This window comes from Panulirus ornatus, chromosome 57 (genome assembly GCF_036320965.1).
Source record: "Panulirus ornatus isolate Po-2019 chromosome 57, ASM3632096v1, whole genome shotgun sequence".
NCBI classification, from domain to species: Eukaryota; Metazoa; Arthropoda; class Malacostraca; order Decapoda; family Palinuridae; genus Panulirus; species Panulirus ornatus.
Window position 1 is genome coordinate 17,555,293 of NC_092280.1, and position 26,093 is coordinate 17,581,385.

At 40.4% G+C, this 26,093-nt stretch overlaps 1 protein-coding gene across 10 annotated transcripts in view; it reads right to left on the reverse strand.

Moving 5' to 3' along the window:
- Sply (Sphingosine-1-phosphate lyase) overlaps positions 1-26,093 on the reverse strand; it is a 167,679-nt gene that overhangs the window by 107,691 nt on the left and 33,895 nt on the right. For all 10 annotated transcript variants that reach the window (XM_071694500.1, XM_071694498.1, XM_071694493.1 and 7 more), the window contains 5 exons: positions 21,815-21,936; positions 18,189-18,318; positions 7,396-7,502; positions 6,269-6,478; positions 379-514 (listed from right to left, as the gene is read on the reverse strand). In XM_071694500.1, coding sequence (XP_071550601.1) covers positions 379-514; positions 6,269-6,478; positions 7,396-7,502; positions 18,189-18,318; positions 21,815-21,936 — 705 coding nt within the window. The remainder of the gene's footprint in view (positions 1-378; positions 515-6,268; positions 6,479-7,395; positions 7,503-18,188; positions 18,319-21,814; positions 21,937-26,093) is intronic.

Consider the following 26,093-nt stretch of genomic DNA (forward strand, 5'->3'; position numbering starts at 1 on the left):
GAATGCATGGAATGGTGCATGCAAGGGAGGCTTGTGAGATAGGAATAATTGGAGACTTTTTTGCCTTGGCCACTCTCTAGATGGGAGTTCCCAGAGGGAAAAAAATTTAAGTAATTTAGATGACCATGATATATAAACACTGTACTGTCAAATTGTACTATATCTGATGTCCCATCTTAAAAGGCCTTAGCTACCCAATGTCCCCACAACTCACAATCATGTATGTACCCCACAACTCACAATCATGTATGTAGAGTTTTTGTCATGTAATCAAAATATCAACAGACTATACAAAAATATCAACAAGGAAGACAACCAGGTTTGATCTTTATTAGACACAAATTTGACAGAAGATGACTAATGTACACACTTCCTTACCTCCAGATCTGGATCCACCAATAGTAGCTGTTGCATAGATGCCTCCCTGCCAGTCAGGAGTCACAAAGAATTGATGGTGTCGCCATTTGGCTTCCCTGTACATTATAACAGATGATCCCTTTGGAGCATATCCATACTGAAAAGTTAAGAGGTCATCATTATCATGAATTCTGTTTTACTCTCATGTCCTAGTTCATAGTAAACAAATGACAGTATTGCAGATATGACAGATTTGAACTTTTACTCTATTCTCAAACAACAGCATCCTTAAATCAATTTCCACCTTGTCCACTAAGGGTCATTTGGATCATACACAATGGTCATCACTACATACTCCTGTTCATTCATCTACAATCAAATTTCATTAATATCTTACTTTTTTACAGTAAAAGCTCCAGTTACATATAGAAGCCCTATCAAAATAGAAAAATGAGCAAAAGAAATAAAAAAATCTAAGAATTCTCGAGGGTGTCATGGATGTGTGATGTCGCCAAGGCTGTTAATTCTATATATGAACAAGGCAGTGAGGAGGGTAAAGAGCAATATGAAGCAAGGAAAAGGTCTGCAGTATGCTGGAGGTTGGATAGTAAATCCATTGCTGTTGCAAATGACATGACAATGGGAGCAAACTCTAGAGAGAAATTTCAGAAGGTGGTAACAGTTCAGAACAATGTATATCTATCTATCTATATATCTGATGCCAGTTCCCAACTAGAACTCCCTCAGAGGGTGGCCATGGCACTAAAGTCTCCATAACTAATGAACTCCAGTGCTGCATCTTAGCCTCTAGTGCTGGGCTATTCAATTACTTTTGGAGTAGGGCCAGATTATGAAACTCAATTGATGGAAGGGCCGTACATTCATTTTACCTCCATTTTTTTTTTCTAAGCACTTATATATAGAAAGAAATGAAAAATTTATATATCTGCTTTTACATTTTCTAAGCACATAAATAAAAAGAAAAACTTTCTGTTTAATGTTTGAAAAGAACTTGGGAAATTCAGACACAAATTTGCACATTTGGTACAATGAAAATTCAGTACACTGTAATTAGGTTGAACACTACAAGCCACATAAATAGCTACCAGTACAATGTCCTCCCATAATGAGAAAAATGACACTTTTGTTTTACAAGATCAGCAAAGTTAGGCTCATAAGTAGTGAGATTGTTCCATAAACACTGATAGAGATGCTCATTGGTGAGGGAGTAATGACTGTTTTAATGGCATTCATATGTGAGAATGATGACTCTACATATATATGTAGAGCCAAACATTGTTAACATAAACAGAGCTAGTCTCCTCGACTGTGGAAACTTCTTCGTCCAGAATTTTACACATCCTGCAGACTTCATGGAATGTTGCAGCTCATCTTACGACTGAATAAGCTGTGGTTTTGGCGCATTACACATAACAGCTAGAGACTGAGTGTGAACAAATGTGGCCTTTGTTTTCTTTTCCTAGCACTACCTCGCACGCACGCAGGGGGAGGGGGTGCTGTTTCATGTGCGGTGGGGTAGCGATGGGAATAGATGAAGGCAGCAGTTATAAATATATGTGTACATGTGTATATATGTATATCTCTGTGTATGTATATGTATGTATACGTTGTAATGTATAGGTATGTATATGTGCATGAGTGGGCATTTATGTATTTGCATGTGTATGTGGGTGGGTTGGGCGATTCTTTTGTCTGTTTCCTTGAGCTACCTTGCTAAGGTGGGAGACAGCAACTAAGTATAATAAATATAAACAGATAATATATATACATTTATTTGGATGGTATTGCAGCAGGGGGGTGCTATTTATGTGTGGCAGGGTGGTGACAGGAATGGATGAAGGCAGTAAGTATGAACATATAATTGTGTATATATATAGATATTCCTGGGGATAGGGGAGAAAGAATACTTCTCACGTGTCGCAGAAGGCGAATAAAGGGGACGGAAGCGGGGGGCTGGAAACCCTCCCCTTATATTTTAACTTTCTAAAAAGGGGAAACAGAAGAAGGAGTCACGCAGGGAGTGCTCATCCTCCTCGAAGGCTCAGATTGGGGTGTCTAAATGTGTGTGGATGTAACCAAGATGAGAAAAAAGGAGAGATAGTATGTTTGAAGAAAGGAGCCTGGATGTTTTGGCTATGAGTGAAATGAAGCTCAAGGGTAAAGGGAAAGAGTGGTTTGGGAATGTCTGGGGAGTAAAGTCAGGGGTTAGTGAGAGGACAGGAGCAAGGGAAGGAGTAGCACTACTCCTGAAACAGGAGTTGTGGGAGTATGTGATAGAGTGTAAGAAAGTAAACTCTAGACTGATATGGGTAAACTTAACTGAAAGTGGATGGAGAGAGATGGGTGATTATTGGTGCATATGCACCTGGGCATGAGAAGAAAGATCATGAGAGGCAAGTGTTTTGGGAGCAGCTGAGTGAGTGTGTTAGTAGTTTTGATGCACGAGACCGGGTTATAGTGATGGGTGATTTAAATGCAAAGTTGAGTAATTTGGCAGTTGATGGTATAATTGGTGTACATGGGGTGTCCAGTGTTGTAAATGGAAATGGTGAAGAGCTTGTGGATTTGTGAGCTGAAAAAAGACTGGTGATTGGGAATACCTGGTTTAAAAAGTGAGATATACAGAAGTATATGTATGTGAGTAGGAGAGATGGCCAGAGGGCATTATTGGATTATGTGTTAATTGATAGGCGTGTAGAAGAGAGACTTTTGGAGGGATGTCTGATCACTATCTTGTGGAGGCGAAGGTGAAGATTTGTAAAGGTTTTCAGAAAAGAAGAGAGAATGTTGAGGTGAAGAGAGTGGTGAGAGTAAGTGAGCTTGGGAAGGAGACTTGTGTGAGGAAGTACCAGGAGAGACTGAGTACAGAATGGAAAAAGGTGAGAACAAAGGAGGTAAGGGGAGTGGGGGAGGAATGGGATGTATTTAGGGAAGCAGTGATGGCTTGAGCAAAAGATGCTTGTGGCATGAGAAGTGTGGGAGGTGGGCAGATTAGAAAGGGTAGTGAGTGGTGGGATGAAGAACTAAGATTGTTAGTGAGAGAGAAGAGAGAGGCATTTGGACGATTTTTGCAGGGAAATAATGCAAATGAGTAGGAGATGTATAAAAGAAAGAGGCAGAGAGTCAAGAGAAAGGCGCAAGAGGTGAAAAAGAGGGCAAATGAGAGTTGAGGTGAGAGAGTATCATTAAATTTTAGGGAGAATAAAAAGATGGTTTGGAAGAAGGCAAATAAAGTGCATAAGACGAGGGAACAAATGGGAACTTCAGTGAAAGGGGCTAATGGGGAGGTGATAACAAGTAGTGGTGATGTGAGAAGGAGATGGAGTGAGTATTTTGAAGGTTTGTTGAATGTGTTTGATGATAGAGTGGCAGATATAGGGTGTTTTGGTTGAGGTGGTGTACAAAGTGAGAGGGTTAGGGAGAATGATTTGGTAAACATCCTCGATAAAAACTTTTCACTGCTTCTAACAAGTTGCCTCCCACACCATATATTCTTAATACCTTCCACAAAGCATCTCCATCAATTCTTATCATATGCCTTCTCCAGATCCATAAATGCTACATACAAATCCATCTGCTTTTCTTAGTATTTCTCACATACATTTTTCAAAGCAAACACCTGATCAACACATTCTCTACCACTTCTGAAACCACCCTGCTCTTCCCCAATCTGATGCTCTGTACACGCCTTTACCCTCTCGATCAATACCCTCCCATATAATTTCCCAGGAATACTCAACAAACTTATGCCTCTGTAACCTGAACACTCACCTTTATTCCCTTTGCCTTTCTACAATGGCATTATGCATGCATTCCACCAATCCTCAGGCACTTCACCATGATCCATTCATACACTGAATATCCTTACCAGCCAATCAGCAACACAGTCACCCCTTTTTTAATAAAGTCCACTGCAACACAATCCGAACCTGCCGCCTTGCCAGCTTTCATCTTCCACAGAGCTTTCACTACCACTTCTCTGTTCACCAAACCATTCTCCCTGACCCTCTCCCTTTGCACTCCATCCTGACCAAAACACCCTATATCTGCCACTCTATCATCAAACACATTCAACAAACCTTCAAAATACTCAGTCCATCTCCTTCTCACTTCATCAATACTTGTTATTATCTCCCCATTTGCCCCCTGCACCAATGTTTCCATTTGTTCTCTTGTCTTACGCACTTCATTTACCTCCTTCCAAAACATCTTTTTATTCTCCCTAAAATCAAATGATACTCTCTCACCCTAACTCTCATCTGCCCTCTTTTTCCCCTCTTGCAACTTTCTCTTGACCTCCTGCTTCTTTCTATCTTTCCCAGTCATTTGCATTACTTCCCTGCAAAAACCATCCAAACTCCTCTCTCTTCTCTTTCACTAGCAATCTTACTTCTTCATCCCACCATTCACTACCCTTTCTAATCTGCCCACCTCCAACCTTTCTCGTGCCACGTCCATCTTTTGCGCAAGCCATCACTGCTTCCCTAGATACATCCCATTCCTCCCCCACTCCATCATGTCACTTGGTCTCACCTTTTGTCATTATGCATTCAATCTCTCCTGGTATTTCCTCACACAAGTCTCCTTTCCAAGCTCACTTACTCTCACCACTCTCTTCTCCCCAACATTCTCTCTTCTTTTCTGAAAACCTCTACAAATCTTCACCTTTGCCTCCACAAGATAGTGATCAGACATCCCTCCAGCTGCCCCTCTCAACGCATTAACATCCAAAAGTCTCTCTTCTACACGCCTATCAATTAACATATAATCCAATAACGCTCTCTGGCCATCTCTCCTACTCACATACGTATACTTCTGTATATCTCGCTTTTTAAACCAGGTATTCCCAATCACCAGTCTTTTTTCAGCTCACAAATCCACAAGCTTTCACCATTTCCCTTTACAACACTGAACACCTCATGTACACCAATTATACCATCAACTGCCAAATTACTCAACTTTGCATTCAAATCACCCATCACTATAACCCGATCTCGTGCATCAAAACTACTGGCACAATCACTCAACTGCTCCCAAAACACTTGCCTCTCATGATCTTTTTTCTCATGCCCAGGTGCATATGCACCAATAATCACCCATCTCTCTCCATCAACTTTCAGTTTTACCCATATCAATCTAGAGTTTACTTTCTTACACTCTATCACATACTCCCACAACTCCTGTTTCAGGAGTAGTGCTATTCCTTCCCTTGCTCTTGTCCTCTCACTAACCCCTGACTTTACTCCCAAGACATTCCTAAACCACTCTTCCCCTTTACCCTTGAGCTTTGTTTCACTCAGAGCCAAAACATCCAGGTTCCTTTCCTCAAACATACTACCTATCTCTCCTTTTTTCTCATCTTGGTTACATCCACACACATTTAGACACCCCAATCTGAGCCTTCAAGGAGGATGAGCACTCCCCGCATGACTGCTTCTTCTGTTTTCCCTTTTTAGAAAGTTAAAATATAAGGGGAGGGTTTCCAGCCCCCCGCTCCCATCCCCCTTAGTCGCCCTCTATAACACATAAGGAATGCGTGAGAAGTGTTCTTTCTCCCCTATCCCCAGGGCTAGAGGTGTGTTAATGAATTATTATTACGTGACCATGGTTAGTCCGGCAAAATGGTTAATCTGATAAGGCTTTGGAACCAAGAGTGCCAGAAAATCAGTGGTGTACCTGTAGTTATAAAAAAAATTCAACAAATGCTTTAAGCACGAATTTCAGGACTTTCACTGCTTTGCCCTAATTACTTTTAGAAAAGACTGGAGGTACTTCACCTGTGTATCACCATAAATTGACTGAAGAAAATTAATAAAACAGAATAAAACAAATATGCATATGAAAGGAGCATCAAGATACAGATGTGCTAACTGATGAAAACAAGCCTTACCTTATGGGTGTCTGCTGATATGCTGGTTACACCCTTCACACGAAAATCAAATGGTGACAGGGGGAATCCAGCATCATCCATAAATGGAATTAAGAAGCCTCCAAGGCAAGCATCTACATGAACTGGGATGTTGCATTCGATACCCAAAGCTCCAATCTCCTCAATGGGATCTATAACACCATGTGGGAACTGAGGAGCTGATCCTGCCAACTACACTCAAGGACCGAAAAAACTATTAGTAAAAAGCAATGGAAAATATTTTAAAAATTTTCATTAAGAATAGAAATATGCAAATTTGTAACTATTTCTCACTAACTAATGAAGTGGTCTGAGTAACAATTTCAACAATATCTGCTTTGCAGTTTCTCACTTCAAGGAGTTTGTGTGCAATGATTATTTGTTAATTTTGAGGTAACAATACTGCAATATATAAAATTACCATGTGTTAACTCTAATGCAATTTCAAGACATCCAAGGATTCTTTGACATTTATTTAGCTCAATACACATGCCCCATCACTATTCACACCCATGATACATGGAAGATACCTTCAAACATGGGTTGTTTCGCTACCTTAAGTTACCATATATTATGTGTAATATAATCATTCATCATTTAAAAGTGGTTTTTCTCTATTCTTTGACAAAATCTCTATATTCTGTCCATGGCCATCATAAATGCAAAATCCTTACAATCATATATTATTGCTGTCTACAATAGTTCACAGGAATGCAGTAAATTTACATATTTGATACTAACTGCATTCTGTTTGCCAACAGGAAATTAAATATTGTGGTATTTAAACACAGTGATATTGAGATGAATGATGTTGAGTAGTCTAAGAAATTACCCATGTGAATAATTTATGTAACAAGGGAACACAATTACAAATTCAGATTAAATATTGCAGTGTTTTAACACTATGAGAACAAAATAAATCAAGAGCAAAGGTAGGGGTAGAGGGGTAAAAGTGCTGCACTACAGCAATCTGCAGAAAAGTGCATGGATTAGGATTAACAAAGGATGTTCTGAAGGACCTCATAAATAAGAGATGGCATCAGAGGTATACAAGTATATACAGAAATCTAATATGGTGTTCCTTTCATACCTTCATAAGAATAACTCACCATGCAAGTGTTGCGGTTAATCATCTTCCTCATTGCAACCATGTCGACTTTCATTGTCACAGGATCAAGAGGCACATGTCTGATGCGCATCATTAGAAGCTGGGCACCTGGACAAAAGCACAATAATATTCTCAATTAAGTAGAAGTAAAGAGGAGAACAATTACATACCTTTTGTTAAACTATTTTCAGCACTATCACACCTATCTATCCATATCTCTGATACCCATTCCTTCCAGGAACTCCCTCAAGCAGGAAGCCAAAGCAAAAGAGTCTCCATAATTGGTGAACTCCAGTGCTGCTGCTTCCTAACATTTAGTGCCTTACCTTTAACAGGCCACTGGAGTAGGGCAACTCTAGTGCACTGTTTTCAGATGATCCTACCTTATGCTCCTCCCAGCTACTACTTAATGTGTCTACCTATTACTTTTACCTAATGCTCCCACCTAATACGTCTATCTCATATTTCTACCTAATGCTCCTGTCTAATTTTCCTACCTATTACTTCTATCTCCTGCTCCTATCATTTTGCTAAAAGGCAGGGCTAGTGCATAACACTCACCACAAGAAAATCTAGAGCTATGAAGAATGAGTTGTAAGAATTAAGTTTTGATGATAACAGATTGCATGTCTGTGGACAGAATGTACAGGTGTGATGCTGCAGAAGCCCCATAAGAGGGGTTCCCAATAATAATAATAATAATAATAATAATAATAATAATAATAATAATAAAAATAATAATTCTGGGGGCCTTGAAGAATGTGTGGAAGTCGAGAACATTATCTCGGAAAGCAAAAATGGGTATGTTTGAAGGAATAGTGGTTCCAACAATGTTGTATGGTTGCGAGGCGTGGGCTATGGATAGAGTTGTGCGCAGGAGGATGGATGTGCTGGAAATGAGATGTTTGAGGACAATGTGTGGTGTGAGGTGGTTTGATCGAGTGAGTAACGTAAGGGTAAGAGAGATGTGTGGAAATAAAAAGAGCGTGGTTGAGAGAGCAGAAGAGGGTGTTTTGAAGTGGTTTGGGCACATGGAGAGAATGAGTGAGGAAAGATTGACCAAGAGGATATATGTGTCGGAGGTGGAGGGAACGAGGAGAAGAGGGAGACCAAATTGGAGGTGGAAAGATGGAGTGAAAAAGATTTTGTGTGATTGGGGCCTGAACATGCAGGAGGGTGAAAGGAGGGCAAGGAATAGAGTGAATTGGAGCGATGTGGTATACCGGGGTTGACGTGCTGTCAGTGGATTGAATCAAGGCATGTGAAGCGTCTGGGGTAAACCATGGAAAGCTGTGTAGGTATGTATATTTGCGTTGTGTGGACGTATGTATATACATGTGTATGGGGGGGGGTTGGGCCATTTCTTTCGTCTGTTTCCTTGCGCTACCTCGCAAACGCGGGAGACAGCGACAAAGTATAAAAAAAAAAAAATAATAATAATAATAATAATAATCATAATGATAATGATAATATTAATAATAATAATAATAATAATAATAATAATTCCCCCTGGAGATAGGGGATTAAGAATACTTCCCACGTATTCCCTGCGTGTCGTAGAAGGCGACTAAAAGGGGAGGGAGCGGGGGGCTGGAAATCCTCCCCCCCCACTTATTTCTTTTTTTTTCCCAAAAGAAGGAACAGAGGGGGCCAGGTGAGGATATTCCAAAAAAGGCCCAGTCCTCTGTTCTTAACGCTACCTCGCTAACGCGGGAAATGGCAAATAGTTTAAAAGAAAAAAAGAAAATAATAATAATAATAATAATAATAATAATAATAATAATAATAATAATAATAATAATAATAGTAATAATAATAATAATAATAATAATAATAATAATCTATCTATTTATTTTTTATTTTGCTTTGTTGCTGTCTCCCATGTTAGCGAGGTAGCGCAAGGAAACAGACGAAAGAAATGGCCCAACCCACCCACATACACATGTATATACATACACGTCCACCCATGCAAATATACATACCTATACATCTCAATGTATACATATATATACACACACAGACATATACATATATACACATGTACATAATTCATACTGTCTGCCTTCATTCATTCCCATCGCCACCTCGCCAAACATGGAATAACAACCCCCCTCCCCCCCTCATGTGTGTGAGGTAGCGCTAGGAAAAGACAACAAAGGCCCCATTCGTTCACACTCAAGTCTCTAGCTGTCATGTAATAATGCATCGAAACCACAGCTCCCTTTCCACATCCAGGCCCCACAGAACTTTCCATGGTTTACCCCAGACGCTTCACATGCCCTGGTTCAATCCATTGACAGCAGGTCGACCCCGGTATACCACATCGTTCCAATTCACTCTATTCCTTGCCCGCCTTTCACCCTCCTGCATCTTCAGGCCCCGATCACTCAAAATCTTTTTCACTCCATCTTTCCACCTTCAATTTGGTCTCCCACTTCTCCTCGTTCCCTCCACCTCTGACACATATATCCTCTTGGTCAATCTTTCCTCACTCATTCTCTCCATGTGACCAAACCATTTCAAAACACCCTCTTCTGCTCTCCCAACCATACTCTTTTTATTTCCACACATCTCTCTTACCCTTACATTACTACTCGATCAAACCACCTCACACCACATATTGTCCTCAAACATCTCATTTCCAGCACATCCACCCTCCTGCGCACAACTCTATCCATAGCCCACGCCTCGCAACCATACAACATTGTTGGAACCACTATTCCTTCAAACATACCCATTTTTGCTTTCCGAGATAATGTTCTCGACTTCCACACATTCTTCAAGACTCCCAGAATTTTCACCCCTTCCCCCACCCTATGATTCACTTCCGCTTCCATGGTTCCATCCACTGCCAGATCCACTCCCAGATATCTAAAACACTTTACTTCCTCCAGTTTTGCTCCATTCAAACTTACCTCCCAATTGACTTGACCCTCAACCCTACTGTACCTAATAACCTTGCTCTAATTCACATTTACTCGTCACTTTCTTCTTTCACACACTTTACCAAACTCAGTCACCAGCTTCTGCACTTTCTCATATGAATCAGCCACCAGCGCTGTATCATCAGCGAACAACAATTGACTCACTTCCCAAGCTCTCTCATCCCCACCAGACTGCATACTTGCCCCTCTTTCCAAAACTTATGCATTCACCTCCCTAACAACCCCATCCATAAACAAATTAAACAACCATGGAGACATCACACACCCCTGCCGCAAACCTTCATTCACTGATAACCACTCACTTTCCTCTCTTACTACACGTACACATGCCCTACATCCTCGATAAAAACTTTTCACTGCTTCTAACAACTTGCCTCCCACACCATATATTCTTAAAACCTTCCACAGAGCATCTCTATCAACTCTATCATATGCCTTCTCCAGATCCATAAATGCTACATACAAATCCATTTGCTTTTCTAAGTATTTCTCACATACATTCTTCAAAGCAAACACCTGATCAACACATCCTCTACCACTTCTGAAACCACACTGCTCTTCCCCAATCTGATTCTGATGCTCTGTACATGCCTTCACCCTCTCAATCAATACCCTCCCATATAATTTACCAGGAATACTCAACAAACTTAAACCTCTGTGATTTGAGCACTCACTCTTATCCCCTTTGCCTTTGTACAATGGCACTATGCAAGCATTCCACCAATCCTCAGGCACCTCACCATGAGTCATACATACATTAAATAACCTTACCAACCAGTCAACAATACAGTCACCCCCTTTTTTAATAACTTCCACAGCAATACCATCCAAACCTGCTGCCTTGCCGGCTTTCATCTTCCGCAAAGCTTTTACTATCTCTTCTCTGTTTACCAAATCATTTTCCCTAACCCTCTCACTTTGCACACCACCTCGACCAAAACACCCTATATCTGCCACTCTATCATCAAACACATTCAACAAACCTTCAAAATACTCACTCCATCTTCTCACATCAACACTACTTGTTATCACCTCCCCATTAGCCCCCTTCACTGAAGTTCCCATTTGCTCCCGTCTTACGCACTTTATTTACCTCCTTCCAAAACATCTTTTTATTCTCCCTAAAATCTAATGATACTCTCTCACCCCAACTCTCATTTGCCCTCTTTTTCACCTCTTATTATAATAATAATAATAATAATAATAATAATAATAATAATAATAATAATAATAATATTGGTCTCGCACTTCTCCTCCTTCCCTCCACCTCCGACACATATATCTTCTTGGTCAATCTTTCCTCACTCATCCTCTCCATGTGCCCAAACCACTTCAAAACACCCTCTTCTGCTCTCTCAACCACGCTCTTTTTATTTCCACACATCTCTCTTACCCTTACGTTACTCACTTGATCAAACCACCTCACACCACACATTGTCCTCAAACATCTCATTTCCAGCACATCCATCCTCCTGCGCACAACTCTATCCATAGCCCACGCCTCGCAACCATACAACATTGTTGGAACCACTATTCCTTCAAACATACCCATTTTTGCTTTCCGAGATAATGTTCTCGACTTCCACACATTCTTCAAGGCCCCCAGGATTTTCGCCCCCTCCCCCACCCTATGATCCACTTCCGCTTCCATGGTTCCATCCGCTGCCAGATCCACTCCCAGATATCTAAAACACTTCACTTCCTCCAGTTTTTCTCCATTCAAACTCACCTCCCAATTGACTTGACCCTCAACCCTACTGTACCTAATAACCTTGCTCTTATTCACATTTACTCTTAACTTTCTTCTTCCACACACTTTACCAAACTCAGTCACCAGCTTCTGCAGTTTCTCACATGAATCAGCCACCAGCGCTGTATCATCAGCGAACAACAACTGACTCACTTCCCAAGCTCTCTCATCCCCAACAGACTTCATACTTGCCCCTCTTTCCAAAACTCTTGCATTTACCTCCCTAACAACCCCATCCATAAACAAATTAAACAACCATGGAGACATCACACACCCCTGCCGCAAACCTACATTCACTGAGAACCAATCACTTTCCTCTCTTCCTACACGCACACATGCCTTACATCCTCGATAAAAACTTTTCACTGCTTCTAACAACTTTCCTCCCACACCATATATTCTCAATACCTTCCACAGAGCATCTCTATCAACTCTATCATATGCCTTCTCCAGATCCATAAATGCTACATACAAATCCATTTGCTTTTCTAAGTATTTCTCACATACATTCTTCAAAGCAAACACCTGATCCACACATCCTCTACCACTTCTGAAACCACACTGCTCTTCCCCAATCTGATGCTCTGTACATGCCTTCACCCTCTCAATCAATACCCTCCCATGTAATTTACCAGGAATACTCAACAAACTTATACCTCTGTAATTTGAGCACTCACTCTTATCCCCTTTGCCTTTGTACAATGGCACTATGCACGCATTCCGCCAATCCTCAGGCACCTCACCATGAGTCATACATACATTAAATAACCTTACCAGCCAGTCAACAATACAGTCACCCCCTTTTTTAATAAATTCCACTGCAATACCATCCAAACCTGCTGCCTTGCCGGCTTTCATCTTCCGCAAAGCTTTCACTACCTCTTCTCTGTTTACCAAATCATTTTCCCTAACCCTCTCACTTTGCACACCACCTCGACCAAAACACCCTATATCCGCCACTCTATCATCAAACACATTCAACAAACCTTCAAAATACTCACTCCATCTCCTTCTCACATCACCACTACTTGTTATCACCTCAAACCACCTCACACCACACATTGTCCTCAAACATCTCATTTCCAGCACATCCATCCTCCTGCGCACAACTCTATCCATAGCCCACGCCTCGCAACCCCATCCATAAACAAATTAAACGACCATGGAGACATCACACACCCCTGCCGCAAACCTACATTCACTGAGAACCAATCACTTTCCTCTCTTCCTACACGTACACATGCCTTACATCCTCGATAAAAACTTTTCACTGCTTCTAACAACTTTCCTCCCACACCATATATTCTTAATACCTTCCACAGAGCATCTCTATCAACTCTATCATATGCCTTCTCCAGATCCATAAATGCTACATACATATCCATTTGCTTTTCTAAGTATTTCTCACATACATTCTTCAAAGCAAACACCTGATCCACACATCCTCTACCACTTCTGAAACCACACTGCTCTTCCCCAATCTGATGCTCTGTACATGCCTTCACCCTCTCAATCAATACCCTCCCATATAATTTACCAGGAATACTCAACAAACTTATACCTCTGTAATTTGAGCACTCACTCTTATCCCCTTTGCCTTTGTACAATGGCACTATGCACGCATTCCGCCAATCCTCAGGCACCTCACCATGAGTCATACATACATTAAATAACCTTACCAACCAGTCAACAATACAGTCACCCCCTTTTTTAATAAATTCCACTGCAATACCATCCAAACCTGCTGCCTTGCCGGCTTTCATCTTCCGCAAAGCTTTCACTACCTCTTCTCTGTTTACCAAATCATTTTCCCTAACCCTCTCACTTTGCACACCACCTCGACCAAAACACCCTATATCTGCCACTCTATCATCAAACACATTCAACAAACCTTCAAAATACTCACTCCATCTCCTTCTCACATCACCACTACTTGTTATCACCTCCCCACTTGCGCCCTTCACCGAAGTTCCCATTTGCTCCCTTGTCTTACGCACTTTATTTACCTCCTTCCAGAACATCTTTTTATTCTCCCTAAAATTTAATGATACTCTCTCACCCCAACTCTCATTTGCCCTTTTTTTCACCTCTTGCACCTTTCCCTTGACATCCTGCCTCTTTCTTTTATAAATCTCCCACTCATTTGCATTACTTCCCTGCAAAAATCATCCAAATGCCTCTCTTTCTCTTTCACTAATAATCTTACTTCTTCATCCCACCACTCACTACCCTTTCTAAGCTGCCCACCTCCCATGCTTCTCATGCCACAAGCATCTTTTGTGCAAGCCATCACTGCTACCCTAAATACATCCCATTCCTCCCCCACTCCCCTTTCCTCCTTTGTTTTCACCTTTTTCCATTCTGTACTCAGTCTCTCCTGGTTCTTCCTCACACAAGTCTCCTTCCCAAGCTCACTTACTCTCACCACTCTTTTCACCCCAACATTCTCTCTTCTGTTCTGAAAACCTCTACAAATCTTCACCTTCGCTTCCACAAGATAATGGTCAGACATCCTTCCAATTGCACCTCTCAGCACATTAACATCCAAAAGTCTCTCTTTCACACGCCTATCAATTAATACGTAATCCAATAACACTCTCTGGCCATCTGCCCTACATATACATATCAACATATACATACACATACACAGATATATACATATATACACATGTACATATTCATACGTGTTTGCCTTCATCCATTCCTGTCACTACCCCGCCACACAGGAAATAGCATTGTTACACCCATTTCAGAGAAATAGCGCCAGGAAGACAGACAAAAAAGGCCACATTCATTCACACTCAATCTCTTGCTGTCATGTGTAATGCACTGAAACCAGAGCTCCCTATCTACATCCAGGCCCCACACACCTTTCCATGCTTTACCCCAGATGCTTCCCATGCCCTGGTTCAGTCTATTGACGGCACGTCGACCCCAGTATACCACATCGTTCCAATTCACTCTATTCCTTGCACGCATCTCACCCTCCTGTATGTTCAGGCCTCGATCACTCAAAATCTTTTACACTCCATCTTTCTACCTCCAATTTGGTCTCCCGCTTCTCCTTCTTCCCTTCACCTCTGACACATATATCCTCTTTCGTCAATCTTTCCTTGCTCATTCTCTCCAATGTCCAAACCAATTCAACACACCCTCTTCTGCTCTCTTAACCACACTTTTTATTTCCATGCATCTCTCTTACCTTTTCATTACTTAATCAAAACACCTCACACCACATACTGTCCTCAAACATTTCATTTTCAACCCATCCATCCTCCTCCGTACAACCACCTCTATAGCCCATTCCTAGCAACCATATAACATTGTTGGAACTACTATTCCTTCAAACATACCCATTTTTTCTCTCCGAGATAATGTTTTCTCCTTCCACACATTCTTCATCACTCCCAGAACCTTTGCCCCCTCCCCTATCCTGTGACTCACTTCCACTTCCTTGGTTCCATCCAGTGCTAAATCCACTCCCAAATATCTAAAACACTTCACTTTCTCCAATTTTTCTCCATTCAAACTTACATCCCAATTAACTTGTCCATCAACCCTACTGAACCTAACAACCTTGCTCTTATTCATAACACTCTCAACTTTCTCCTTTAACACACTTTTCCAAACTCAGTCACCAACCTTTGCAGTTTCTCACCCAAATCAGTCACAAGAGCTGTATCATCGGTGAACAACTGACTCACTTCCCAGGCCCTCTCATCGACGACAGACGGCATACTCACCTCTCTCTCCAAACATCCCTAACATCACACACCCCTGCTGCTGATCAACATTTACTGGGAACCAATCAGTCTTCTCTCTTCCTATTCATACACATGCCTTACATCCTTAGTGAAAACTTATCTCCCATGCAATATACTCTTAAGACCTTCCAAAAAGTAACTCTACTCAAAGCATCTCTATCAACCTTATCATATGCCTTATCCAGATCCATAAATGGTACATACCAATCCATCTGTCTTTCTAAGAATGAGTGAGGAAAGGTTGACAAAGAGGATATGTGTCAAAGGTGGAGGGAACAAGGAGAAGCAGGAGACCAAATTGGAGGTGGAGGGATGGAGTGAAAAAGATATTAAGCAATCAGGGCCTGAATATACACGAGGGCGAGATGCGTGCAAGGAATAGAGTGAATTGGAACGATGTGGTATACTGGGTGTTTTGTGGTATACTGGTGTTTTGAAATGGTTCAGGCACATGGAGAGAATGAGTGAGGAAAGATTGACCAAGAGAATATATGTGTCGGAGGTGGAGGGAACGAGGAGAAGAGGGAGACCAGATTGGAGGTGGAAAGATGGAGTGAAAAAGATTTTGTGTGATCGGGGCCTGAACATGCAAGAGGGTGAAAGGAGGGCAAGAAATAGAGTGAATTGGAGCGATGTGGTATACCGGGGTTGACGTGCTGTCAGTGGATTGAATCAAGGCATGTGAAGCGTCTGGGGTAAACCATGGAAAGCTGTGTAGGTATGTATATTTGCGTGTGTGGACGTATGTATATACATGTGTATGGGGGTGGGTTGGGCCATTTCTTTCGTCTGTTTCCTTGCGCTACCTCGCAAACGCGGGAGACCGAAAAAAAAAAAAAAAAAAAAAAACATGATTTCTAAATCTTCCATCTTTGCATCATGGCAAAATTGCCATTGATGCTGGATTTGCATACCATGCACTGCTACGAGAAGCTACAGCCTAAATTGTTTCCATCCACTGGTCAGTCTATGGAGAGAGTCATGAAGGCTTGTAAAAAATTTGTGCACTTTGAGTTGCAGTGGCTTTAGGAAAAGAGGAAATGATGTGAAAGGGAAAGGGTGGTGAAAGTTAGTGAGCTTGGAAATAAGGCTTGTGTGACTGAATATTGGGAAAGACTGGATGAAGAATGACAAAATGTGAAAGTGAATATACAAAGGAAGTGGGTGAGGAGTGGGAGGTAGATAGGAAAGCAGCCATGTACAAGAAACCTGTGTGGCATGCAGAAGAGAGTATGCAGGTGTGCAGGAAAGGGTAGAAAGTAGTAGGATGAGCAAGTTAAGCTGTCAGTAAAAGAGGAGAGTTGTATGGGTGCTACCTGCAGTGAAGGAAAGCAAAAAATCATATGTACAAGAGAAAGCAGCAGGAGGTGAATAAGAGAGTGTTGGGGCTGAAGGGGGGGAAGGGGGGGATATGAGAGTAAAAGCAGACTTATGGGAATATCAGAAAATGTTTTTGAAAGGGATGAATAAAATAAAAAACATGAGAAAAACTGGAGCATCATTGAAGGGAGCAGAAAGGGAAATAGTAAAAGGCAAAGAAGAGGTGAAAAAGAGAGGGAATGAGTATTCTGAAGGTTGATGATTGTATCAGATGACAGGGTGGCAGATGTAATGTGTTTGGCACATGGAGGTGTGAGAAATGAGCCATACCACATGGTTTGGTGACAAAAAGGAAGAGATGGTGAATGGCTTGCATATAATAAAGTATGGCAAAGGTGATGGAGTGGATGGGACTGCAGTTGAACTTCTCAATAAAGGGGTGATAGTACTGTTAATTGGTTAGTTAGGATATTCATTATAAGTACAGCTCAGGGTGAGATGTCAGAGGATTGGTGGAAAGATAATTTCGTGTCACTGTATAAAGCACTGGGAACAAGAGTGGATACTCAAATCAAAGATGTACAAGTTTCTTGAGTATATCTGATAAGTTATATGAAGGAGCGGTGACTGAAAGGATGGTGGCATGTGCATAAGAATGGGGAGGAACAATGTGGTTTCATAACTGGTACTCTATGCAATGAAATATATAGGTTTCCATAATCATAATCATCCTGAGGGATGGAAAGAAAGAACACTATCCACATATCTCCTGTATGCTGCAGAGGGCAACTAAGAGAGGCACGAGGAGGAGGCTGGAATTCTTCCTTTCTGTTTTATCACTTTCGAGGAAGGAGTGGGAGAACAAGCCAAAAGAGGACTTTTCCTCTAAGGCCCAGTCATCTGTTCCTGACACTACATGACTAAAGTGGAAAACAGTGAACAATGACGTAAAGAGAAGGCACGAAAATTATGAATACTAATAACACTGGACTATACATAAATAAACTCTACTTACCTTTGTCAAAAGCAGCATGAGCAGACACAGGTACTAGGATCTCTGGATTCTTAATGCCTCTCACATTAATGGCATATTCACGGTAAGCTTTGCATGCCATAATGATGCTCTCTGTGCCACCAGTTGTCATCTGGGGCATAATTACATTTCAGTATACAAAGTCAATGTTATGCATTTATCATGAAATATGAGCAAAAGAGAAGTCATCAAGAGTGAATGTGGTGAAGCCCTAGGGAAGCATAAATCCAATTTTTTTCAGGTACTGTAATTAGGAATAAATCAATTCAATACCTATAATGATTTCCTACATGAGTTAAGCTGGCTTGCAAAGAAATAACATGATGAAGAATAGGACTTAAATGTAAGGAAGGCAAGTTGTGAAAAATTAGAAAACTTGGTTTTGACTAAAGAGAAAGATTTTTGTAACCTAAAAATTGGTTACAAGGATGTATCCTATATATTTTTGTCAGTGCAGCTGAAGCTATATATTGCATCAAGTCCAAACCCCTCCGATATAAGATCCACTCCTCCAAACAGTCCGTCCATATAGGTAGCTAGTTATGACACTAAATCTAATCAACATATACCCCATTCATTAATTTCCCCTCAACCCTCTCCATACTGTAACCTAAGCTCTAATATGGAAGCCTGCCAGATATCAGTACTGTACTGGTATAAATCCTAAACACAAAAAACTGGTCACCTACTATCTCTACTGGGATGGGTATCAAGATTTGTATCATTAAAAACATTATTCTCTCTAATTAATATCAATTTTCTGCTCTGAAGAGTATTCAAAGAATACAATATAAATAGAAAGATAGTTGTATACATTTGGAGGTGAAATTTAGCCATCCAACTAAAAGCCTGCATCCACACATATCTTGGTTAGTAAGCCTGTTACACCAGCTGGTCATGAGAGAAGCACTGGGTGTCCCACTACATATGTATCTCCACTTTCAAGAATGTTTTATGTTGTTCCAGGCAAACTTCCTAGTCATACCAAGGTCCAAGAATATCGTCTATCCTCTTTATCAAATGATGTTACCAGACTCTGCCTGAGCATGTTTATGCCAAAAGCAAAAAGTCATCTTCTGCAAGGATGGATCATTGTCAACTGACTTATAGAAATACAATCTCATCAAATAACTTCTCACTCCACAGGAGTCCACCATATTCCTGCTTCTGATTTTAGCACAGCCTTGAAGATGCAGGAGCAACATACAAGGGGTCCTGAGGTTATGTAATTAACCCCATTTCTGCAACTATATACAAATGGGTTTTTCACAAAGCTACTGCATCCAAAAACGTATGAGTTGCCTCATCCCACCTTAAACTGAAGTCAGAGGCAGACTTTTCTGGTATGCATCTATAGATGCCTTATACAACTAACAATCATAATTAGCATTCAGTAAAAATCCTGCTGTGTCACTTACCCATAGAACACAGAGGAAGAAGGTTCAGCCCTGTCCCTCCTATGCATGTTTACTCGCTGCCTTCTGCAACATTTTCGAGCAGCTATGCATGCCTGGCCCAGCAAATTAGTGATTGTTTCTGGGGCACTAGTGACAGTGATACTGATCTGGTTGATGCTGATTGTGATTTTGGTATTAATAGAAAAGTGATCTTGATGATCATAATAAAGAGGAAATAAGATTGAAATATTTGAAATGTGTTGGCAGGCAAATATGAAGACGACTCAGGTTATTGTACACTGAATAACAAAACTGTGCATAAAATTGTGAATGCTTTATATATCTGAAAATATGTAAACAAAATGTAATGAAAGAATGATTTATCTAAAAATTACATACATAAGTCCCATGGTGTGTAGTGGAACATCTTACGGAATTAATAATCTATTATTCAATGGGGATGTTACCAGACTCCACTTGCTCGAGATTACACCAAAAATGAAAAATCATTTTCAGCAAGGCTGTATCATTGAGTGTAAAGTTTTGTCAAACAACTCACTATACAAATACCCACAGTTCTCTGTTATCTGAAGTAGTGCAGCCATGGGATGCAAGAGCCTTTAGAAAGAGGTCCTGGGATATTTCTTATAAAGAAGTCCTGGGGTATTCACCATTAAATCATTCACTGGGTTTCATATCATAAATATCATATCATACAGTCTCCAAAATTGTGCATTATATTATCATAAAATCAAAACAAATACATGTATGAGTTACATAAACTTTGCATGCTAGTGGATAAATGCGGAGGTGATGACACAATCTCTCATGTCAATAGCAATAATGCAGCCAGTGCATTACCACCTGGCATTTGAACGAATGTCTGCATAGTGCCAAATAAGGTAAATTTCCTTGATTCTATGGTTTTTCTTGACTTTTCTTGATATTTCCTATTAACGAATGGGACAAAGAAAAAAAATCTGAATCTTAATTGTCTAAGCATTAGAATTACATCTCTAGCAACTGACAAAATATGGCTTGAATAAAGCTAAATTGCTCATCAAATGGCTGCTCCAACTTCATTATAGATTTTCTAGTACAATATAACATCAGGAAAGTCAGCTGCAAGGGGAAGATGGATCAAACACAACTTGCATCTATTACCAAGTTGCATTCTATACAAGACTAAAATGCCTTCCTTTAGGGCTTACCTAAAGAAGTCTGCATTTCACAATGAGTTTAGCTGGATAATCATAAATCAAGTTTCAGAGCAGACTGAGAAAGTTACATGCTTTCCTTTAATCATGGGGTTAGGCAGCAATGAAACTGTTTATGTGGTAGGTCAAGGGCTAGTTGCTTGCACTGGCTCTAAGGACCACTATATTACCATTTCCTAAACATATCAAGTAATTTGTAGCATATATTAGAGGGATGTTCCACGGAACACTTGTGTCACCAGCAGTGCAGCATAATTATTGAGAGTTAAAAAAGAATGGGTGGAAATAGTTTGAAAAATACAAAAAAAAAAAAATCTGCATTAAATTCCAAGACAAAAGGTGGGGATTTTTTTAAATCATGTACTACATTAAGTTCCAGGTTCAATTTTTATATAAAAGACCTACTCTGGCAAAATCCAAATTATTCATATGGGTCTTACTGAAATTCAGTTAACTATCTATAGCTGCTGAGAGACATCACCATGATGTTCCAAAAGTATGTAATTTAGACTTTTCTAATTATGACCAAGGTTAAGTTGATGGCTAATGTGTGATTCCTAACAGGAGACAGACAACAAATAATAACTGGAAAGCAGACAACAATGACATACAAAGTCCCTACATGTATGCATGCCATGCAGCTGAGAAAAACTCTCTCTGCTTGACATTTGAGCTTCCTGAATCACCTGTCAAGCTAAGAAACTAGTACCCTCCCAGTGAAAACTTCATAGCAAGGTACAAACAAAACCCTGAAATACTCCAACTTACTGAAAGTACACAAACCAAAAACTGATAGACTACATTTCTTGGAAACTATTACAGATCAACAATACCTAAATGTACTGCTAAATTTCCACATAGATTCAAATGTACTTTAGTAAGAATTAACACCTAAGCCTAATCTACATCATCAATATATCTTACATACACAGTCAACAATATTTTTTTTCCCAACAGGGTTAGAAACAAATCACTTATACAATGGCACACTTACACAACCACATGATCTTGCATCCCCATTAAATAAAGTGCAGCACATCCGAACCACTTCAGCCTCCATTTTTCTCACTCCAGGGAAGACATCAGGATGAAGAGGATTTGTCCAAGTTGACATACCTGATGAAGAAGAATTATGAGGTATTCAAAGAGATGAACTTAATAAAAATGTAAGCTATAAAAGATGAAAAAATTCTACTTGAAGCAGAGTCCTATGAGCATCTGAGAGAGCACTTGCTTGGTGGAGTTGAAAAACAGACTTTCCCTCAAAAAAACATGATGTACCTATGAGCATTCAGTCATTATGAAAACATATAAGGCAAGCAGATGTTTGCTCACAGGGACTTAATGATCATAAAGCAAACTTGAAAAACATGATATTCTAGTACAAAGGTGAAGTTGATGGGTGCATCTAACCACAACCATTCATTTAATTATCACTATCATCTCTGCCTTAGATGAATTACTATCCAAAAATCAAGTAATTGTATTCTGAAAATGAATGAAGAAAAGGAAAACTAAATGAATACTTACAAAGCTCTGCCTATGGTAGAGATATAGCTTTTCATCCTACAAGACCTACATTTCTCATCTACAGACAGAGCCCTATAAACGTCAGAAAACTTACTCACATAGATGGGGAGGGACTTAAAGAAAAACTTGAGAAAAAATAAAGAAAAACCTATCCTAAAAGTCAATCAAACCTTCCATTCTAGACTAGCTTCTAAAGGTGTCATTCATATCACCACAAAAGGGAGCCAAGATAATCTAAACATATTTTCAAAGATAATCTAAGCATATTTATCAACACATCACATTGTTTGTCAAATATTAAGGACAATTCTTGCTAATTTCATCAAATTAGAGGTTTCTTAACAATTTTCCTCATAAATGGCTATCAGTTTTTACCTACAGCAAAATATATCAGCCTCTCAAGCCAACTAGGGGCTCTAACTGCCTAATCTACTTCCTCCAACCATTCCATCCCTCACATTTGTAAATATCAAAATGATTATGTTCATAACATAGTTAAAAGCCTAATAAACAGAGCTATGCATAAAAAAATTGTATACAGTCCTATCGGAAAAAAATGGCATGCCCTACTTACAGTGTGACGTAACATATAAAAATATCAATAAACAAAATAAAACAGGTACTTAACTCCCCCTCCCTAGTCCTATGTATGATATCTGATGGCCTTAATACAATCCTGAAGGTGCTTGGGAACATATGTTGAAAGATGACAAAGGTGTGTAGGGTCAAGGTTGTCCCAAATATCCTGGATGGCGGCCTGGAACTTAGGAATGTGGCATGTATCCTGCCCACACAACTGTGATGTTATAATAGACCACAAGTTCTCAATAGGAGTAAAGTCAGGTGAGTTACCAAGCAATCCTGAATGTGTCACATCAAAAAATGCAAACCAGTCATGTATTAATTTAGCAGTGTGGCACTGTGCACCATCTTGTATAAGAATATCACAACCAGTTTTCTCAAAACAGTCAGGTAATTCATCACACAACAGCTCTAGGTACTGATTCTGATTCACAATCATTTTGAGGTAAAAGCACAATACTTCCAACACCATAATATTAGAGCCAAATCTTTCCTCACTCATTCTCTCCATATGTCCAAACCATCTCAACACACCCTTTTCTGCTCTCTCAACCACACTCTTTTTATTACCATACATCTCTCTAACCTTTTCATTACTTACACAATCAAACCTCCTCACACCACATATTGTCCTAAGATTTCATTTACAACACAACCAACCTCCTCCATACAACCCTATCTATAGCACATGCCTTGCAACCATATAACACTGGTGGAACCACTATTCCTTCAAACATACCCATTTTTGTCTCCAAGATAGTGTTCTCTCCTTCCACACATTCTTCATCATTCCCTAAACATTCGCCCCCTCCTCAACCCTGTGACTCACTTCCACTTCCATAGCTCCATCCACTGTGAAGTCCACTCCCAGATATCTAAAACACTTCACTTCCTCCAGTTTTTCTCCATTCAAACTTACCTCCCACTTAACTTGTTCCTCAACCCTACTGAACCTAATAACCTTACTCTTATTCACATTTACTTTCAGCTTTCTCCTTTCACATACTTTTCCAAACTCAGTCACCAACTTCTGCAGTTTCTCACTTGAATCAGCCACCGAGCTGTAACATCAGCGAACAAGACTAACTCACTTCCTAGGCCCTCTCATCCCAAACAGACAACATACTTGCCCCTCTCTCTAAAACTCTTGCATTTACCTCCCTAACCACCCCATCCATAAACAAAGTAAACAGTCAAGGGGACATCACACACCCCTGCCGCAAACCAACTTTCAATGGGCACTAATCACTCTCCTCTCTTTCTACTCATACACATGCCTTACATCCTTAGCAAAAACTTTTCACTGCTTCTAGCAACTTACCTCCCACACCATACACTCTTAAAACCTCCCACAAAGCATCTCTATCAACCCTATCACATTCCTTCTCCATATCCATAAATGCTACATACAAATGAAGCTCAAGGGTAAAGGGGAAGAGTGGTTTGGGAATGTCATGGGAATAAAGTCAGCGGTTGGTGAGAGGTCAAGAGCAAAGGAAGGAGTAGCACTTCTCCTGAAGTAGGAGTTGTGGGAGTATGTGATAGACTATAAGAAAGTAAATTCTAGATCGATATGGGTAAAACTGAAAGTGGATGCAGAGAGATGGGTGATTATTGGTGCCTATACACCTGGGCATGAGAAGAAAAATCATGAGAGGCAAGTGTTTTGGGAGCCACTCAGCAAGTGTGTTAGCAGCTTTGATGCATGAGACCGGGATATAGTGATGGGCGATTTGAATGCAAAGGTGAGTAATGTGGCAGTTGAGGGTATAATTACTGTACATGGGGTGTTCAGTGTTGTAAATGGAAATGGTGAAGAGCTTGTGAATTTGTGTGTTGAAAAAGGACTGGTGATTGGGAATAACTGGTTTAAAAGGAGATACATACTAAGTATGCGTATGTGAGTAGGAAAGATGGTCAAAGGGCATTAATTGACAACGTGGTAATTGATAGGCATGTAAAAGAGAGACTTACGGATATAAATGTTCTAAGAGGGGCAGCTGGTGGGATGTCTGATCACTAACTTGTGGAGGTGAAGATTTGTAGAGGTTTTCAGAAAAGAAGAGAGAATGTTGGGGAGAAGAGTGGTGAAAGCAAGTGAGCTTGGAAAGGATACTTGTGTGAGGAAGTACCAGGAGAGACTGGGTTTAGAATAGCAAAAGGTGGGAGCAAATGACATGAGGGGAGTGGGAGAAGAATGGGATGTATTTAGAGAAGCAGTGATGGTATGTGCAAAAGATGCATATGGCATGAGAAAGGAGGGAGTTGGGCAGATTAGAAAGGTTAGTAGAGGTGGGATGAAGAAGTTGTTTGTGAAAGAGAAGAGAGAGGCATTTGGACAATTTTTGCAGGGAAATAGTGCAAATAACTGGGAAATGTATAAAAGAAAGCGGCAGGAGGTCAAGAGAAAGGTGCAAGAGGTGAAAAAGAGTTGGGGTGAGAGAATATCATTAAATTTTAGGGAGAATAAAAAGATGTATATGTGTGTGCGTGGGCGTGTATGTATATGCATGTTTCTGTGGGTGGGTTTGGCCATTCTTTCCTCTGTTTCCTTGCGCTACCTCGCTAACGCGGGGAGACAACGACAAAGTATAATAAGAATAATAAAAAGATGTTTTGTTAGGGAGGTAAATGCAAGAGTTTTGGAAAGAGGGGCAAGTATGAAGTCTGTTGGGGATGAGAGAGCTTGGGAAGTGAGTCAGTTGTTGTTCGCTGATGATACAGCGCTGGTGGCGGATTCATGTGAGAAACTGCAGAAGCTGGTGACGGAGTTTGGTAAAGTGTGTGGAAGAAGAAAGTTAAGAGTAAATGTCAATAAGAGCAAGGTTATTAGGTACAGTAGGGTTGAGGGTCAAGTCAATTGGGAGGTGAGTTTGAATGGTGAGAGGCTGGAGGAAGTGAAGTGTTTTAGATATCTGGGAGTGGATCTGTCAGCGGATGGAACCATGGAAGCGGAAGTGGATCATAGGGTGGGGGAGGGGGCGAAAATTTTGGGAGCCTTGAAAAATGTGTGGAAGTCGAGAACATTATCCCGGAAAGCAAAAATGGGTATGTTTGAAGGAATAGTAGTTCCAACAATGTTGTATGGTTGCGAGGCGTGGGCTATGGATAGAGTTGTGCGTAGGAGGATGGATGTGCTGGAAATGAGATGTTTGAGGACA